The following is a 20,839-nucleotide window of genomic DNA, read 5'->3' on the forward strand; positions in this document are numbered from 1 at the left end:
TGCCATAAAAAAAGACTCAGAGAATTTTCCATCTTCAGCATTTTTAAGTGCGCGGTTTGGTCGTGTTATGTGTCCTCACATTGTTGGAAAACAGATCCCCAGGACTTTTCCTCTTGCACAGCGGGATTCTGTACCCATTAAGCAGCGCCCCGTCTCCAGGTGACGGCCGTTCTGCTTTCTCCCCGTGAATTTGGTTATTTTAGGAACCTCGTGTGTAGAGGAACCCCCCGGTGTTGGTCTGTTTGTAACTGGCATGTGGTGTGCTTGTTTTGCTGGCTGTCGGCCTGGGGCCGCCCCGGGATCCGGGGCCTGGCTGGACGCCCCGCTCTTCCAGCCCCGGCGGGGGGCAGGCCGGCTTCGAATGTCTGGCACGTTGGATCTCTCCGGCCGCAGTGAGCTGGGACGAGCCTCCTGTACCGTCACAGCATCGCAGCAGGGACCCCCATCACCTTTGTCGTGTAACGTGACCTGGTTACGGGAATGGCTATCCCGTATATTCTGAGAGGTCTGCCCACCATGTCAGGGAGAGCGGGTTTGTAGGCGGGGGGCCCGAGGAGAAGCCGGAGACGCACTAGAAGGCCCTGGAAATGTCCAAGCTGTTGCTTCTCAAAATTGAATGTGTCCATGCATCTCCTGGGGACCCGGTTAAAATTAGCCTGTGGCTTAGCAGCGTCCTGGTGGGACCTGCCCCTCGGTCTCCCTCACGGTCTCCGGGTGATGGCAGGTGCTCGGGGCGCGGCCAGACTGGGGCCCGCGGGGACAGCGGCCTGGGCTGGGCAGCTAGTGGCAGCCGCGAGCCGCCTGCTGGAGGACGTCCCTGGGAGGAGGACCCAGAGGCTCGATGGGGAGGAGACAGGGACGGGCGCCGGGATGGCTTCTGCGTGCAGGGGATGACAGAGATGGCAGGAGCAGCTGGTTGCCCGGCAGAAGTCCAGCGTTCAGTGGTGGCCACGCCGCACCAGGATCCGCAGAGGTGACCACCAGCCACGCGCGCAGTGCAGGCTCGTTCGTGGACCCTGGGAGCTCCGTGTTTGTTGCACCACGACCGTGAGCCTCCTGCTGGGTGCGGGAGGACATAGGAGCGTGCGCGGGCCCACGGACTCCTGCTGCACGTTCCCCGTTGCCGTCGCTCGCCTTCAGTCGGCCGAGCAGTTTGCCCCGGGCCCGCGACCTTTACGGGACAAGCGGCAGACGGGCCAATCGGAAAGCTGTGCCTAGAGGCCAGAGTATGCCCGGGCAGAGTGAAGGCCATCGGCTCCCGGCTCTCCAGGAAGAGGGCGCGTCTTCCTAATAAGTTTTCAGATCAGCTCTATTCCGTGCACCTGACAGTCTTGCAGAGGGGGGTCCCGGTCTGGGTTAGGGAGGCGAGAGGCATGGGGTATTGGCGGGCCCTGACAGGGTCTGCCTCCAGCTTTAGTTCTATGTATATGGCCAGTCGGTGCCGGGCCAGCCCAGTTCCCCCAGTTTCTGCCCACGCTTGGGGAAATTCCTGCAGCCAACGGTCAGTGTCAGTCACTGGGGCTGAGGGCGTCTGATGGAGACAGTATTAGTCTTCTAAACTCAGGACACGCACCTGAATCGGTGCCCCTCCTTGTTTAGGATTTTTGCCCCTTCGGGGTAGAAGCGAATTTGTGCCCCCATCTTGGTGAGCAAATCCCTACCTAACAACAGGTAGGGACACTCGGGGATGGCCATGAAGGAGTGGGATACCCGGCCCATGCCGAGATCCACAGTTCTCCGGGGAGTCCATGAGTACTGTTGGCGCCCGTGGCCCCTTGCACCATGAGGCCTTGTTTGCCAATTTCCCTTGGGGTTGTAATAAAACCAAATGTTGTGCCCCAGTGTCCACTAGGAATTCAACGGGTTGCCCCTCCACTCTGAGAGTTACCCTGGGCTCGGGGAGGGGTGCCAAACCCCGACTCCACTAGTCCTCCAGGTCCTCCATCTCCAAGATCTTGGCAGGGGCCTTAGATCTTTTGTTAGGACAGTCTTTCACCCAGTGGCCCTCTTCCTGGCAATAAGCACATTGGTTTTTGTTCAGTTTAGGGCGCTCCCGATGGGGACCAGGGCCATCCTCCTTACCTGTCCCTGAGCCAGCTTCTTGAGGTGCCTCCGTCTTTCCCGTGGGTCATCCATGGTTGTGGCCATCAGGATCTTGGCCAAGTTTCAGGTCTGCCGATCACTTAGTTGGTTTGTTGCTCTTCTGGACTTTCTCTATTATTATAGACTTTTTTTGCTACTATTACTAAGTCCTGCAAGCTCTTCTCCCCCAGTCTCTCTACTCTTTGCAATATCTTTTTAATGTCTGAAGCGGCCTGGTTAACAAAGGCCATGATAATTGCGGCCTTTGTTTCGAGGGCTTCTGGGTTCCTAGGGGTGCACTGCCTAAAAGCCTCCATGACTGTCTCTAAGAAGGCTGCTGGACTCTCATCCTTACCCTATCTCACACCATATACCTCGGCTGGATCGGTCGGCTTGCCGAGGAGCCTGGACACCTGCCGGGAGAGTCTGGTAGTGGACCTAGAGTCTCTCCTTACCTTCAGCTGAGTTGTGTGCTTTGGGGAGTAAAAATGGTTTTAGCCAAGGAGGGGGATTCTCGATCATGTCCTGCCAGACCAGGATGTAGGGCACCTGGTCAGGGTGGCCGTCTGGCTTGTCCCTGAAGATCACGGCGTTAACCTTTAAGATAATAGGAGGTGGAAAGTTCCTTCTTGGGGCCATCCCACGTCAAAGGTTGGCCATTCTGACATGCAGTAAGTTTGAAATTTCCCTCTCTGTATGTCTGTGCTCAGATTATGAGCTCTTTCCCTAACGTCCGAGAAGTGGGAGAGCATAAGAGGCAGGGAGTGGTTTTTGTCTGCCCCATTATGTCCCCCATCCACACCAAGACACAGACAGCAAAGACAATTAACAAGGACACAATAACACAGACAAACATTCCAGTGTGGCAACAGAGACAAAACAGAAAGTAACCCAAAAGGGCTGGCAGTCATCCCTCCTTACAGATGAGGACCCAGTCCTCCCGGCAGGGGCAAGGGACATCTCCTCAAGACCCCCGGTCGACGGCCCACCAGTGCATCCGCCTAAGCCAATGTCAATCTAATACAGATGGGAATTCCTACAGGTAGAAGTACAGTATAGAGCTCTCAGAGAATATGCGCACAAAAAGTAGAAAAAGTTGAGTACACTCACCAGGTGTGAAACCCTCTGGATGTGGTCCGGGGGTCTCTTGGATCCCGGACGAGCCCCCAAATGTTGTGCCCAGGATTGCGAGTCCAAGAAACCATCGAGGAGCCGACACCGAAGCAAGTACACTAGGGTTTATTAACAAGCTCGAGCTTGGGTCCAAGTCCCTGCTCTGCTGTGTCAGGTGCACTTGGACCCAAGCTCGAGCTTGTTAATAAACCCTCATGTAGGGATCCCTGGGTGGCGCAGCGGTTTGGCGCCTGCCTTTGGCCCAGGGCGCGATCCTGGAGACCCGGGATCGAATCCCACGTCGGGGTCCCGGTGCATGGAGCCTGCTTCTCCCTCTGCCTGTGTCTCTGCCTCTCTCTCTATCTCTCTGTGACTATCATAAATAAATAAAAAAATTTAAAAAAAATAAAAATTAAAAAAAATAAACCCTCATGTACTTGCATTGGTGTCAGCTCCTCAGTGGTTTCTCAGATTCACAATCTTGGGCACAACATAACAAACAACAAACAAGAGTGAGAGAGAGGAAGAGACATTTCAGGGAGACCATGAGGATCACATAGGTGGGGGACAGGAGGCAGGAAGGGACCCGCCCCACGGAGCACACAGGGAGGCCAGAACCTGGCACCTGCCGCACCTGATGGCTGGACCTGGCCTTGCACAGGCCGGAGAGGTGGTGGGAGGGCGCTGTCAATTAGCCAGGAGCGAGGGCCCAGCCAAGCCCTTGCTGAGTCAGAGCTCGAGTGGCTTCACAGAGGCCTCGCACCGTGGATCACAGCAAAGCCCAGAACCCCACCCTGGCACAACTGCTTTAGAAACCGATTCAAAGATGTTCCAGTGTTTTCTACTATTATATCTATGGTTACGAAATGTCTGGACTACTTGAGAATACAAAGCTGAGCTTTTGCACAGTATCTAAAAAAACTAACTTCTTACCCTTTCCTTTCCCTAGGAGCACTGAATCAAAAAAACTGGGGAAAGAAGTACCCAACGTGTAGTAGCCCCAAACAGTCTCCCATCAATATTGATGAAGATCTTACCCAAGTCAACGTGAATCTTAAGAAACTTAAATTTCAGGGTTGGGATAAAACGTCTTTGGAAAACACGTTCATTCATAACACTGGGAAAACAGGTAAAATGTTTGCATTTTGTTTGTGACTTGAGTGTGTCTATTGGGCTCAGAGTATGTTTATATCAATTTCATTTTATTTTCATTTCCTTCATTTTATTTCATTTCCTTTTTGTGTGTGTAAAGTACTATGAACTGCCCTGAAACTATAGTAGAAGAAACCAAGTAGAATACGGTAAATCGGAAGTTTAGATGACATTTTTAAAATGTGTACAAAAATAAAATGACCTGGGTCATCCCATCCTGTTCTCCAATAATAGAACAATAGTGATGCTTCCACAGAAGATGTGATAACACAGGATACAGCTGATGCAGTTTAATAACTTCATCTCTGGTTAAATCACCTAGTTAATCAGAATTTCCTTTTCTCGGACACTGTGTTGGCGCTTCTTTGCTCAGCCCCATGCTATGTTCAATATTGGGACACGAAAAAAAGCAATCAACTATAATTGAATTTTAAGAAAAGAAATTAGTAAAAAAAAAGAAAGAAATTAGTGCTTCTATATAGAAAGTTCAAAATTATATACTGTCCTTAGAAAGAATTCTCTAAATGCTTTTTTAAAAGAGCTGTCTTTTTTTTCCTAAATATACAAAATATAATACCACAAAAAAATTCCAGTAAACAATAGAGGGACAAAATAATCTTCAAGAGTGAATAACTTTCCTTTTCTGATACTATACTTTAAACAAAATTGTATGTATATGGGGAAGTTATATAATAAAAGCAAATATACTCATCAGAAAAACTATTCTAAATTATAATAGAAGCCATGTTGAGTGGTTTTATCATTAGTGAATCTTTTCTCTATTCTTGATATTTTGGTAATGCAATTATTTGAATGTAGTAATTTTAAGTCCATGAGGGTAAGAATTTTTCTATCAGTTCCTGATACACACTAAGCATTCAATAGGTGTTTTTAAATTAATGAATAATTAATAAAATTATTATACATTATAAGATGTTCATTAAATACATAACAGCATATTGTCCCGAAACTTGACATTCTCATTACCAGTCTTGAAAGATGTTACAGAGGAGTAAAGCAGGTAATATCTGCTTTATTTTCTTTAGAGGAATCTAGTTAAATGCTTGACCTTCTTAGGTTCACTGCTGGCTCTTTCAAGTGGAACCGTGACGGGTAGAACGTTTAGCAAGTTACCTAAACTCTATGATTCAGTTTCCCTGTCTGTAAAAGGGAGTATTAATGGTATCCCTTCCTTCATTGTGTGAAGTTGTGTAAAAGGCAAGTGTTTAACACATATAAAGTACTCAGTGCAGTGCCTAGCGCATTGCAAGTGGTACAGAAATGTTGAACATTGCTGCTACTGTGTTTGTTGTTGTTGTTGTTGTTGTTATTACTAATGGAAGTTTAGGTCTCTAGCTAGCTGGCCAAGATGTTGGGTTCAGTCCCTAACGCCAACCATGGTTTCTTGCCTCATGGAACAAAGACTATTTAAATCTGATGGAGAGACAGTAAAAGGCTCTTAAAAGAAGCATTGGTTTCAGACGTTTGTAAAATAGAGTCAAAATATCTGCTGTGGAGCTCAAACAAGAGCAGTTAAGATTCTGGGTTGCCCCTTGGGGTGCAAACATCACATGGCTAAGACCCCTCCAGTGGGAAGGGATTTCCCACCAGACAGAAGTGCGGGAGCCTCCTGAAGTGGGGATGATGCCTGCTTGCAGGGACCAGGACATGGGACACAACACCTGCTGATAAGGAGTGGGGAGGGTTGAAAGTGAGGGGGGGGCACCCCCAAGGGAAGACATTTCTTCTCCACTTTTCTGTTCCTTCTCTCTCTGCGCTGTCCCCTCAGCACCATCAAATGCCTTAGGAAAGCAGAGCTGTGGGGCAAGTGATTTCGGGACACCAGGCAGAACAGGGCAGAGGGACCGGCTGCCTGCTGCGGTTCGAGTCCTACACGGCAGTGAAGGTCTTTCTCTTAGTTCACTGAGATACATCCAGTGTATCTTTGCAGAGTTACAAGCTTAGCTTCCAAATGGCAACTTCATTGTTTTTCATTTAGCAAATAATTTTTTTAATGTACCTCTGACTGAGGAAAAGTTAGTTGAAATTTGTAATTTTGATGTTCAGAAAGAGATGCAATTCTGTGTTTTTTTTTTTTTCCAAAGTGGAGATTAATCTCACTAATGACTACCGTCTCAGTGGAGGAGTTTCAGAAATGGTGTTCAAAGCAAGCAAGATAAGTTTCCACTGGGGAAAATGCAATATGTCTTCTGAAGGATCGGAACATAGTTTAGAAGGACAAAAATTTCCACTTGAAGTAAGTCTGGTTCCACAGGTTACTCTGTTTCGTTTTTTAAACCATTGAGATTTTTATGTAGTGTATGACTTCATTAATTTATGATCAAATTGGGATCCCTGGGTGGCGCAGCAGTTTGGCGCCTGCCTTTGGCCCAGGGCGCGATCCTGGAGACCCGGAATCGAATCCCACGTCAGGCTCCCGGAGCATGGAGCCTGCTTCTCCCTCTGCCCATGTCTCTGCCTCTCTGTGTGTGTGTGTGTGTGTGTGTGTGTGTGTGTGTGTGTGTGTAACTATCATAAATTAAAAAAAAAAATTTATGATCAAATTTTATAATTTATAGTTATATCTGTCTGGTTTCTTGGTTGATATCTGCCTTCCTCACTGGACTAAGCTCATTAAGACCCGTACTTGATTTTCCACTTCTTGGCAACCCAGGGGACCACACTATAGATGTCTGACGTCTGAGCAGATGTTGAGTAAAAGAAATGAAATTCCTCTTACAGCTCAGGAAGAGAAAAAAAAAGAAAATTTTATCAATTTACTGGAGTATCAGGGAAATGCAAAATAAAATGAGAACATTTTTCAGTTTTGAATTTGGTAAAAAAATATAATAAATAATGAGTATACAACAAACGCTTTGATACATCTGGAAAGAGTATAAATTGGTATTTTCCTTGTTTTTATCCAGAACTTTACACATTTTATTCCCAATGCCCACCATTTCTACTCGTAACAATTTAGTCTAAAAAATAAAGACAGGCTCAAAAATGTATGTGCAAAGATATTTAATAATAAAAAATTGAAAGAAAAAGAAATGGTTGCATACATCATGATGGAGGGGCTTGTGGCTGGCTCAGTCTGTGACACATGTGACCCTTGATCTCCGGGTTGGAAGTTTGAGCCCCACATTCAGTGTAGAAAGTAGAAATTACCGAATAAAAATGTATTTAAAAAATATATTATGATGGAATATTACAGATCTTGTAAAAATCATGTGTTTCAATGACTTATTTACACAGGAAAGGTTCATCATGAGATATTAATGGGTTTTTTCTTTTTTAAGATATTACTGCTTTAAAAAAGCAGAATATAAAATAATATTGCAGTATCATTACTCTGATTTTGTAAAACATGGAAACTCGTTAAACAGTGACTGAGGGCCCCGAGTCTGAGTCGGATGGACTAGGGTTGACTACTGACTTCACCATTTAGGAATCATGGACGTGACATTATTCAAATATTTAATTTACCTGAGCTTCCATGTCTCCCTTGTGAAAGTGACATAAGAGGAGTAGCACCTGCCTTATGAAGTTATTATGAACATTAAATGAGAGAGAGAATTATTACTGTTGTAAAAATAATTGAGGGAAGCCAAGAAGACATGAACAGTGATTTTCCCTGGGTGATGGCCTGATAGGTGCCTTTTCTTTTCTCCTTCAAAATTCCCATATTTTTAAAGTTAGTTGTAATGAAACTGTGTTCTTTTCATTGTCAAAATAGTTATTATCGAGAATAAAAATAAGATGAGTGAATTATCTGTTAAAGGACTAAAAAACTTTTAATGTGGATAAGCACATTCTGATTTACAGCTGATCCATTTTTTTTCCAGTGGATAACTGTTAAGGATATTAATTATCCTTAAGGAAAAGCACATTCATCAAATTTGGTTTGTCGAATGAAATAAGAGTCAATGCCTTACACATAGAACGTTCTCCCGTCAGGGAGATTCACTCTGTCACAATACTACTCATTTAGAGCAAAGAGGAGAATGAAGAAAACCCCTCACCACACAAGCCCCTGCACCAGCAGAACCAATGGTGCAGCATCTGTGCACTACACCTCAGACATCTTCTTATTAGAAAGCCCCTCGGGTTCTCTCCCAGGGACTGTGTGTTTGTTGTCTCTCTTCCTTGGACTCTGTCCAGCAAGGTGCACGCAGGGAGCTCAGGGTATCCTTGACTTGGTGGGGGTTGGCTCCTGCACCCTGTCCTCTCAGGTTGGCCCTAGGTGAGATGGGAGGGCGGAGGGACTGCGGCCCACCTTTGTCTCTTGCCTCGGAACTGGCCCCCGCCCCCGGCCCAGGTGGCTGGAGGGATCCTACGCTCCCCAGAGCCCCGTGGCGTGGCCCCTGCCTGTCCCCCACCATCGTGTCTTCTCTGCTGTGCGCTCAGCTGCAGTCCCAGCCAGCTACCTCCCGGTGCCCTCGGTCCTCCCCTCTTGCCCCCTGCCCACCCCCTGCCCACACCCACCTTCACCTCCTCCACCAGTGTTGCAGCTGCCCCCCCGCCAGGTTGGTTTACAGCCCCTCTCCCGGCAGTCTTTGCCATCACCTGGGGCAGGAGCCACGGTCGTCCTGGCCCTCACACCTGCTGTCTCTCCAGTCGCGGCTCCAACCCAGCATCGGCCTTGGCAGAGGCTTTCCAACGGGCTGAGGGGCCCAATTTCCATGCTCGGGACGTGGGGCACACGGTGAGCAGCGAGAGGAAAGGCTGAAGGAGAACCTCACAAGGGACACAGCCTGGTAGCAGGACAGGACACTCGGAATAGGACCTTGAAATTCTTTTTGGTATTTTGTCGGTAGATGCGGAGAGTCCTTGAGCATTTCACCATTAGCAGAACGCGGGGGCACCGGGCGGCACAGTCCACCGAGCGCCCGGCTCTTGCCTTCGGCTCAGGTCATGATCTCAAGGTTGGGAGATCAGGCCCTGTGCTGGGCTCTGAGCTCAGTGCAGAGTCTGCTTGAGGTTCTCCGTCCCCGCCCCCCTCTGTCCCTCCTCCCCACAAGCGCCCTCTCTCGCTCGCTCTCAAATAAATACAGAAGTCTCAAAAGAACTGAAAGGTGGTACGGTAATGTCCAAAAGGTAACCCAGACCATTAGGAAAGGCACGTCCAGCCAAAGATGAAACCACACTTGAAAGAATTCCAACAAAATAGTCACAGTGATATTTGATAGTTTACCTTATGAGACGGCTTTTCTAGGCTGTTATTGCCTCAGTATTCCCTGTTAGCCCCATTGCGGCCGTTTCTGTCCTCCGTGTCTCACGTTGCATTTCCTTCCTCCCTGCAGGGTGGTAAGTGATAGTGAATGCAGGTGTCTACACGTGTAATGGATAAAAGATTCTGAAACTGTACAGAATATAGAATCATGCAGCTTTAAAGAGCCTTTCTAATAGTATTTATTGAATTGGTGAATTACTTTATCGCTCCTGCGGTGCCCTTTGGATGTCCTCGTGTATAATAAAGCTGTCACTGTTGCATCCACAGATGCAGATCTACTGCTTTGACGCAGACCGGTTTTCAAGTTTTGAGGAAGCAGTAAAAGCAAAAGGGAAGTTAAGAGCTTTATCCGTTCTGTTCGAGGTAATCATGATGCGTAGATCGAACGCTAACCTAATTCCTCCCGCGATCACCTGATACGACGTTTTGAGGCACGCTCTTTGATGGAAGAGCTTGCAAGTGGGAATAACTGGTGACGGTCTTCAAGCAGAACAGCCCCCTGGCTGCTGTGTGGCAGAGGGGGCTCTTGCTTTCACTGATGGGGTACGTGGCTTCCCGCGAGCAGCTGTTGTGCGGCCCGGACTGGCCCCTGGGGACACGCACAGCATCCTAAGCACGTGGAGCAGGGGCTGTGAAGCCGCAGTTTTACGGTGTACTTTTCTCAGTGCAGAATTGAAAAGGTAGCCGATTTCTGTGCGCGTTACTTGTTTTTATCTCCCTGTTTAAAAAACAAGTATGCGTTTGGAGGACTTTGCTTTTGGGCACTGAAAATGCAATGCATTCATCTTTCCATTGAAGAGTCATCAAATAAGAGTCATTGAAGAGTTAATCAAATATTTTATCCCATTCTTAGAATGTCATTCTTCTTTAATAGGTTGGCTTGGAAGAAAATCTGGATTACAAAGCAATTATTGACGGAGTCGAGAGTGTCAGCCGTTTCGGTAAGCTCTTTGGAGAAATCTCTTTCTTCCAGATTTCTCCTTTGGATGCATGTGAATGTTTATAATATTACAAATGTAAGTTCCAAGAGGAGAAGGAAAGACCTTTTCAAAGAGGAGCAATCTTTCAGTTCTCACACTTGACGATTTATACATGTCTCACTAAAGAATATTTAACTGAAATTTTTGTCTTATAAAAATCATAAAATGTTCATGTTAAGCAGGAAATTGAAGTTTTCTGATTTTATTCTTGAAGATAATGACATCACGCATTTAAAATGTAGTTATCTACTCTGGGGGCGCCTGGTGGCTCTGTTGGTTAAGCATCCCACTCTTGATTGAGGCTCAGGTCATGATCTCAGGTCTTGGGATTGAGCCCCGAGTTGGGCTCCATGCTCAGTGAGAAGTCCACTTGGGGTTCTGTGTCTCCCTCCGTCCTCCCCCTGTGCCGTACATGCGCCGGAGCATGCTCTCTCCCTCTCTCAAATAAATGAATAAATCTTTTAAAAATGAAATGTATTCATCCATTCGACTGCATTGTACATTTGTTAAAGACTCTATAATCTGAGACCAGTTAATTTCATAAACATTATGTTTTAAACTGAAAAGAGAATTATTACTCAAGTTAAAATTTATTTCCTGGTGGTTTCCTTGATAGGTCCTTTGCTTTTCCAGTATGACAGGGTTTTTGGAAGAAGGCAAACACTTACATAGAAGAAGATGCCATATGCTTTGATATTGTTCCACCGTGGATCTTGGCATTTGTCACGGTGAATGCCTGTGACAACATGGGCAACAGACAGCCAACCTGTTATTATTGTTATTTTATTTTTAGTAAGCATCCACACACACGGTATTAAAGCTGCTGCTCTGAGTTACTGCTAAAATAAGAATCATTCCTCTCCAGGAAGCTGCAAAATTTTGAAAGCAGGAACCAAATTCATATAGATCCTTTTTGAAAGCAAAAGCCAGGCCTAGCATTGATTCCTCTCTGTCGCCCACATGTGATGATCTTGATTGACAGAACTTTGCAGAAGTCAGGAATTGGTGAGCTCACGCAGGGCTGCTTTCATTGGGTTTTTTTTGAAAGGTGCAATCAAATGCAAGATGAAGTTGTTACCTCCCTCCATCCACTCGATTGCGGAATTGGGCACTGAATGCCATAAGCCACACTTAATTTTTCCCTCACTTAGTTGGAAAGTGGATTCTATCAAGACTGAAAGAAGGCAGCTTGTTTGAATCCCTACACTGAAACTCGTGCGGAACATGAACTCTGAATGTCCCCAGGCCTTGCGGCAGCCCCAGGGCCCAACAAGAGGGGGTTAGTCCTGACTTGTGCCTCTGCGGCACTTGGGCCGCTTGTTCCCGAGGCTTCATCTTTGTTTCTGGGTCTCCCTAGGAGCGTCCTATGAGGCTCACAGGAGTTTAAGAACCAATTTGCTCATATTCTTTGGCTAAGGTTTCCTTTTGAATGTTAACTGTGCGCAAGGCATTGAGGGAAGCGCTTCATCGGAGCCTCGGCTGCCACCTGATAACCTCCCTGAGATTCTGGATTCCCAGCAGTGCCATTCGGCCTGTCTCCTGGCTCTTAGTTTGGAAACAGAACTTCGTGTCTCTCGGACTGCCTGGGGCCACTTCCCAATCTGCCCCCGGGTCCTCTGCTCTCTGAGTCTCTGCCCTGCTACCTGTGCACCGGCTTCTTTCCTCCTCCTTTACCAGAAAAGAGAATAATAATCCTGTAGGTGCATCACCTGCCCCACTAGATACTTAATATTTCAATATAGTCAGCAAGGACACGTGAGCTTATATGGTTAAGAAGTGGTAGTAGAGCCAGGGTGCAGATCCTGGTCCATCCACAGAGTTTGCTCCCTCTACGCTGTGGGGATTCGTATTAGTTATATGCGTCAATTTGACCTGAATGGTTATTAGATATGATCTGTGCAAACTAAATAAGTGAAATCCTCTGAAAGGTAAATGTCTCTATTTTGAGAGTTCTTAGACTAAATCTATCTCAGAGTCTAGAAAATCCCCTCGTGCCCCATAAACTGAAGGCTTCCCAATATTGGCCCTTGGCCGTGGCAGCCGGGAGGTGGTGACGTGGAGCTGCAGCCTCGCTCCCCAGTCCTGCTCCGTATTCTCCGCAGAATGTCAGTTGTTCAACAAGCAACACTTTCTGTGATCATCGAGACTATGAAATCTCTTATTCCAACGTGGGCCGATTCCTCATTTCCTATATTCCTCCAAAAGACAGACCCATGTCCTGTCCATTCCCCACTCCGACCTCTCCTTCTTTCCCTTCCTTCCACCATACCTGCTCCGTGTGGGGCGAGAGAGCGGGTGAGGCGGCATCGACACAGGCTAGCATGTTGGTATTCCCCAAGCAGAGTCCACGAAAACACAAGAACTGTTGGTTGGTTGGACTCTTCCAAGTTGCAGAGGAAGAGACACACTCCAGGGAACATCATCCGTGATTCTCAACTGGGAGTTGGCATAAGGAGTTTCTGATGCTTTCTTAATCACAAATTCAGCCCAGGAATTTGTATACTGAAAAGTCCTTGCAGACTGTGTTGACATGGCCCCTTCTTAATCTTACCGCCCTAAGTAGCAAGAGTCGGTCAGGTATTTAGGGGCTCTTCCCTATGCGTGACCCTGTCACGGTCTTTGTCTCCTTATCTCCCTCCTATTCATCTTCCCCCCTTGCTCGCAACCTCCTATAAAAGGGGAGCATCTGGTTGATGGGTTAGTCACCAATGTGTGTTCAAATGAATAGTGACTGGTTGCCAGTACAGCCGCATTGACTCGGGTGTGATTCTCACCTGTGTTAACAGTAGCGAGGAAGCAAATGTCTTTGCTAGATGTATATTCAAAAAATTACCTTATTCCAATTTTCTTGAAAGACCATGGCCTAATTGAAAAGCTCTACTGTAACTGAAAAGTCCTGTGATATCCAAGACAGAAATCTAGGATGTATATGTAAATAACATTTTAAAAACAAGGTACAAAACAGTATTTCAAGAAAATTCTCTGTTTCACCGTCCCTATTCAGATCTCACCTCCTTTCTTCCCTTTCTGGCCTCAAAACTCTCACGGTGTCATTTCATTTCCCGCCTAATTTAGCAGTGAGTCAGTGTTTGGCTCCTGACTTAATTAGTATTCTCCACATCCGCATTTCCACAGAACATTTGTAAGATAAATTTTGTCTTCAGCAGAAAAAAGAAACAGTTATAGCCCATTGATGATTAAGAAGGAGGCTATTTAATCATAACATTTCTTGGATATTAAAAGCATAAATCTGAAAGTGGGAAACATTCACATATTAAAGATATTTTTCTCAGTTTCAGATAACGTGAATCCAAGTCTGAATTCTGATAATCTCATGTTGATACGAAAAGAGAGGGAGAAATACTTTTAGAAGTTACTAATGAATCTGCTAAACCAAGCAGAACTTGAATTTTCCAACGGTTTAAAATTAGATTTAGGTTGTATATACACAACATTATCGATTCAGCCAAGCAGATTTTCATTTCTAAGTTTCAGTCTTAATTTCAGACTGGAAGCAGTTATCTATAATTTTAATTATTACCAGCATTCCCTCCTTCCTTCAAAACTTCCTGGATTGTAGAAAAATTAGCATTCAGTAATTTAACTTCTAAATGGATTTCTTTTTCTTTGAGGCTTTCTGGATATGCCCAGTTTTCATGGAGTTTAGAGTTGGAATAGACTATGAAAATAATCTAGGTCAGTCATTTTACTTTATCAGGTAGAAAGAGGGTTCAAAAAGACCTAACATCTTGCAAAAGCTTCACCGTACTTTGGGTTTTCTTTTTCTTTTTTTAAGATTTAATTTATTTATTCAGAGAGACACAGAAAGAGAGGCAGAGGCCCAGGCAGAGGGAGGAGCAGGCTCCGTGTGGGGAACCCGACCTAGGACTTGATCCCAGGGACCCCGGGGTTGTGCCCTGGGCCACCAGGTGCCCCTACTCTGGGTTTTCAGTGCCGGCTGCATGCTTAACTCACCAGGGGATGCTTTCCTGCAAATGGAGATGCGCAGGCCCTACTCCTAGAGATTTAAATTAAATCGGTCCGGGTGGGGTCTGGAACACTGGTGGGTTTTTTGGTTTTTTTTAAAATATTTTTTTATTTATTATTTCTGATAGACAGAGAGAGAGGGGCAGAGACACAGGCAGAGGGAGAAGCAGGCTCCATGCCAGGAGCCTGACGCGGGACTCGATCCCGGGACTCCAGGATTGCGCCCTGGGCCAAAGGCAGGTGCTAAACCAGTGAGCCACCCAGGGATCCCCAACACTGGTGTTTTTATTTAAAGCTCCGCAGCTGATCGGAAAGCCGGCTGACGCTGTGGCCGGCGGGTAGAGGCGTCCTGGGTTCCTGTGCAGCCCCGGAGCTTCCTGGTAGCCTCCGGGAGCTCAAGCAGCGGGGGTGCTTTTCCCGCAGCAGCCGGGGCCATGGGGGGCTGAGGCCCGGGGGTCCTCCCACCGCAGCTCGTGCGGTCACCGCGCCCGTGCGCCCCCAGCTCCCACCACCTGCTCAGTTTCCACAGCGCCACGCGGATGATGCTCTCATCAACTCGTGAGATGCTGTGATGACCACAGTAGCGTCGGGCTCCCGGGCGAGGCCCTAAGTGCACCAGCCCCCAGCTTGGGGCGGGCAGTCCCCCGCACCTTGTGGGGGCGTGCTCTGAGGGGAGGAGGACAAGGGATTGGGAGAGGAGGGGGACATGGGACAAGGAGGGGAGGGGCACTCGGATGGAGAGGGGAGGGGGACACGAGATAGGGAGGGGAGGGAGATACGGGGAGGGGAGGAGGACATGGGATGGAGAGGGGTGGGGGCCACGGGATGGAGAGGGGAGGAGGACAAGGGACGGGATGGAGGAGATGGAAGGTGGACATGGGATGGGGAGGGGACGGGGACACATGTCCTCTGGCTGGCACATTGCTGTCTGAGTGAGGGCTGGTAGGTGGAAAGCTGAGTAGCCAAGCCGGTGCTACTGATAAGTGCTGCTGGGAAGATCCAAAAGCAAAAATGGGAGGATCCTAGGAAAAAGATACAGTTGGAATGTTTCAGAGGTGTAAGGCCAGATGGAAAGCTCTACCAATTTTTTAATAGGAATTCTCTATTCTGAGCCTGAGGGGCTCAGCGGTTGAGCATCTGCCTTCAGTTCAGGGTAGGACCCCGGGGTCCTGGGATCGAGTCCCACATCAGGCTCCCTGCAGGGAGCCTGCTTCTCCTTCTGCCTGTTGTCTCTGCCTCTCTCTGTGTCTCTCATGAATAAATAAATAAAATCCTTTTTTTAAAAAAAGGAATTCTTTTTTTTTTTTTAATTTTTTTTTTAATTTAATTATGATAGTCACAGAGAGAGAGAGAGAGGCAGAGACATAGGCAGAAGGAGAAGCAGGCTCCATGCACTGGGAGCCTGATGTGGGATTCGATCCTGGGTCTCCAGGATCGCGCCCTGGGCCAAAGGCAGGCGCCAAACTGCTGCGCCACCCAGAGATCCCCAAAAAAAGGAATTCTTTATTCTGGGCACAAGATATAAAATCATTATTGTTATATATAGAAATAAAATCCATATTTATTATCCTGTATATTGTATCCAGACTATGCTTTCCATCCTGTCTTACCATGTATTTCCTTAGTAGTGGCTTTTGATAAATAGATCTTAATTATCATATACTAGACGTCATCATTTCTCCCTTTATGGTGAAAGCTTCTTGTGTGCCATTTCAGAAATCTCAGCCTACCTTAAAGTCATAAAAATAATTTTCTATTTTCCTCTAAAAAGCCTTTGATTCTGTTCACATTTAGATCTCTAATCTACTTAGAACTCATGGTGCTTACGGTGTGAGGTAGGGAATCATGATTCAGCTTTTCCATGAGGACAGCTGATTGATACAGCGCTGTTTACTGAAAAGGCTGTCTGTTCCCACTACATGGTAATTTTTCCTGTCTTAAACCAAGTGACTCTATATGTATGTGCCTGGGGTCTCTATTCTCTTTCATTGTTCTCTTTGTCTATCTTTGCATGAATATGTCACTGTCATGATTTCTATAGTTTAATAAAATAGATCTTCTTACCTGGTAGTGAAAGTTCTCCAGTGACTTTGTTATTGTTCAAGATTGTCTTAACTTTTGTTTTCCATTTAAGTTTTAAAATCAGCGTGTCAGTAAATACACATACATACACTCATGTACAGAAGCTTCTGGGATTTGTTGACTCCATAAATCAATTTGGGGACAGTCAGCACCTTCACAATACTAAATCTTCTGACTCATGAACTTGGTATTTCCCATCATTTTAAGGTTTTATCTAATTCTCTCAAGAAAGTTCTGTGATTGTCATTGTAGATGTCATACTCATCATTTGTTAGGTTTACTTGTATTTGATATTTGTTATGTTGCTTTAAGTTTCATTTTCTATTGTTTGATACCAGTACATAGAAATAAAATTAATTTTGGTATATTGGTCCTATGTACAGTGACATTACAAAATATATTTTTTAATTCTAAGTCTATAAATCCTTTTCAGTGTTTTCCATGCACAATCATGTATTTGGAAAATATCCAATCTTTATGACTTTTTTCTTTTTCTTACCTTATTGCACTGGCCCAGTCCTCCAGTTCAGGGTTAATTAGAAATGGTGATAGCAGGAGTTTTTTCTCTCATTCTTTATCTCTAGGAGGAAAACTTGCCCAGTAAGTCACTCTTAAATACAGTGTTTACTACAGGCTTTTGAAAATAATCTTTACCAGAATATGGTTTTGCTTTTGATGTTTTCCACAAACTGGTATTAAGTCTTCTCAAATGATTTTACTGTATCTACTAAGATGATTACATGATTTCTGAATATATTTTATATGTGAAATAATCTCTCCAGTTGAGAAATCAGTCTCTGAAAGTTGAAATATTTAACCCTATGTAGCGATATTTGTAAAGAAATTCAAAATATGTTGGTTTTGTCACCATTTTTAAAATGTATCTCAAATATTCTTAGTTTCATTTCTTATTACATTTATAACAAACCATATGCCTCTGTTTCATAGAAGCCTTGAGCCACTCAAGTTCAGGTGTTAAGATTCCAACCGAGATGCATGTTGTTACTTTGTAGGGAAACAGGCTGCCTTAGATCCCTTCATATTGCTGAACCTTCTGCCAAACTCGACTGACAAGTATTACACTTACAACGGCTCATTGACATCTCCTCCCTGCACAGACACTGTGGACTGGATTATTTTTAAAGATACAGTTAGCATCTCTGAAAGCCAGGTAATCTTGGAAATTCAAACAAATGCAGAAATTTGAAGTAACTTAAAAATAATTACTTTCTAAGATTTACTACTGAATATCTATTTCAAAGCATTTGCAGATGCCTTTGAAGCAGATATGTTAAGTTATGTTAAATTATGTTTTTTTCCAGTTGGCTGTGTTTTGTGAAGTTCTTACAATGCAGCAGTCTGGTTATGTCATGCTGATGGACTATTTACAAAATAATTTCCGAGAACAACAGTACAAATTCTCTAGACAGGTGTTTTCCTCATATACTGGAAAGGAAGAGATTCATGAAGCAGGTATGTATTGAAATATAATTCTTCTACTACTTTTACAGATTCAATGTTATAGCAGATAATTGTGGAATAATGGGAAATATACAAGACTTAGATTTTAGAAATATTTGATTATTAGCTTTATAGCTTTAGGTAAGCTATTTGACTTCTCTGAATCTCACCACATTTATAAAATAACATGTAAAAAGAGCTCTCCTTGGTGCTCCTGAGTGGCTCAGTCAGTTAGGCATCCCACTCTTGAATTTAGCTCAGGTCATGACCTCAGGGTCATGAGATTGAGCCCTATGTTGGTCTCCACATTCAGCATGGAGTCTGCTTGAGATTCTCTCCCTCCCTCCGCTTCTGTCTCTCCTTCTGCTTGCATACTTTCACATTCTTTCTTTCTCAAAATAAATCAATAAAATCTTTAAAATAAATAAATAAATAAAGCTGTTCTTCCCCACCGGAATATCCCGTTTCGCAGATGGGAAATACTGAGATTCAGTAAGGAAAGTGATTATTAAACACATAGTAATAGATGGCAAAACTACATGCACAAACTTCCAAATGCACATTAGTGTTTGTGCTAAGAACTTCAGGAAATGAATGCATATGCGGCTTAGGTCCACAGAGGTTGGGGAGGTCACTTCTGGTTGGGGTGGTCAGGAGCCTCGGTGAGAGAACAACATTTGAGCTGAGCCTTGGTTTTTGGATTTGGGGTGTAAAGTGCTAGTCTTTGTGTTGGCAGCTCTGACGGAAGAGTATATAACATGCAGTGGGGATGAAAAGCAAATGGGCTGTATTCTTAATGAATAAAAAGGGAGTCTTTCCCCCAGTTTCCTTCTTTGGGGGAAAAGATGTTTGTCAGGGCCAAGCAATGGAGAGAACACTGGGGAGACGTCTCCAGACGTCCAGAGTGTCCTCTGTGTCTTTTGAAGTTGACACACAGTCATAAGCCTTTGAAGATGTCCAGAGAACACAGTCAGGTACACCTACTGACTTTTCCTTTTCCATTGACATTGATAATGTACCAGTTGATGAAACAAATAGGTGAAATGGCCTTTGCTTTGGGGACTTAAAACATTTCCAAGTACATGGCCTTCTTTGATCTCAGCTGTACAATGAATTTTTGGCCGTCTATAATATTAGTCTAATAATCATCTGCTTTTGAGGATTAGCATTAAAACAGCATGTTTTTATTTTTTTAATGTAATGTTTATGAGAAGTATTTATCCTTTAACAACAACAGTAAAATAGAGCACAAGACAACAGAGATGAATAGTTAGCTACATGTAACATGACAATAAATTTCTAATTGAATTGCCCCAAAGTGAGGAAATTTCATTATATTTCTACCAGCAGTATTAAATACTTATAACATTCTGCTGGTAAATAATAGAGAATTGATTAGGAAAAAAAAATAACTACATTTAACCATCTCCTTTGAAAAAATACAATAGATCAAATAACATATTAAATAAATATGATTTTTATTTGCTGTGTACTTTTGTCAGTTGTATTTTATTAAAACCCTTCAGTGGCTTTCCATTGCTTTTAGAATAAAACCCAAACCATTCATCATTACATGGTCCTGTTTAGCACTTACTCGTCTTAGCATTTATTCTCCGCCACTGGCTTCCTTCTCTTGTACTGAATGGACTCTTTGATATCCCGTGAAGATGGAAGATCACATTCTCCCAGGTTGTATTTTACATGCTATTTCCTTGCCGTGGCTGTCTTCTCTGCTGTCTTCACTTGCCTGCCTCCTCCTTGTTCTTCAACACTCAAGCAGACTTTGTATCCACTGGGGAGCCATCTCTGAGTCTGTCTCCATCCTCACCAAGCCTGGCTGTGGCCCGGGAATAGGACTGTGCACACGTGAAGGTGCCGTGCCCATGGAGGATAAAATCAGTGTTGCTCACGTGGAGTAGTGTCATTTCCGTGCACCCAAAGTGTGTAGCAGTTGCCACAGTATAAGAATTGTCTGTTTACTTACTCACCTCCCCCACTGGACATGGGCTCCGTGAAGGAAGTAATTAAGTCTTTACCTCCATTGCTGGGCTAATACAAGGCTCTCATTCAGCAAATATTCGCTGAAAGAATCCGTTTTCATATAATAAAAATTTAGCAGGGCACCTGGGTGTCTCAGTCCATCGAGCGGCCAACTCTTGGTTTCTGCTCAGGTCATGATCTCAGGTTTGTAAGACGGAGCCTAGCATCTGGCTCAGCCCTCACGTGGAGTCTGATTAAGATTCTCTCCCTCTCACTCTCCCTCCCCTTATGCTCCACTCCTGCTCATGCTCCTTCATGCACTCACTCTCTCTAAAATAAACAAAATCATTAAAAAAAAAAAAAGTTATGCTTGATGGGTGCCTCTTGCACTGTTTTATGTATAAACTTTGTGTAGGACATTGTTCTTCTCACAGATAAGTGATGAAACCAAGTAATAACAACAAAAGCAGCAATAATCACCATGCATTGTGTCCACCAGTGGTTTAACTGGGCATGGAACCGTGTGAATCTGATTGCAGCTTCCCAACGCCATCGTGGAGTTGGCCTTATTTTTCTTGTTTTACAGTTTGGGAAGCTGATGCTAAGTGGCTTGAACTATATCTTTATACCTGAACACAGATCTGATCCTAAAGCCTCCCAAGTTTTACAACAAAAACTGATGGCCTTAATGACATGACACTTTTAAAAAAAAATAGCATTGGCAGGGTGCCTAGCTGGCTCACTCGTTAGGACATGAGACTCTTAA

General features: G+C 44.8%; 1 protein-coding gene across 1 annotated transcript in view; it reads left to right on the plus strand.

The window, feature by feature from the left end:
* PTPRZ1 (protein tyrosine phosphatase receptor type Z1) overlaps window positions 1–20,839 on the plus strand; it is a 171,710-nt gene that overhangs the window by 87,185 nt on the left and 63,686 nt on the right. The window contains exons 3-8 of the mRNA XM_072764910.1: window positions 4,145–4,324; window positions 6,453–6,604; window positions 9,851–9,946; window positions 10,458–10,524; window positions 17,646–17,803; window positions 17,955–18,105. Of these exons, the coding sequence (XP_072621011.1) occupies window positions 4,145–4,324; window positions 6,453–6,604; window positions 9,851–9,946; window positions 10,458–10,524; window positions 17,646–17,803; window positions 17,955–18,105 (804 nt within the window). The remainder of the gene's footprint in view (window positions 1–4,144; window positions 4,325–6,452; window positions 6,605–9,850; window positions 9,947–10,457; window positions 10,525–17,645; window positions 17,804–17,954; window positions 18,106–20,839) is intronic.

Source organism: Vulpes vulpes, chromosome 7 (genome assembly GCF_048418805.1).
Source record: "Vulpes vulpes isolate BD-2025 chromosome 7, VulVul3, whole genome shotgun sequence".
NCBI lineage: Eukaryota > Metazoa > Chordata > Mammalia > Carnivora > Canidae > Vulpes > Vulpes vulpes.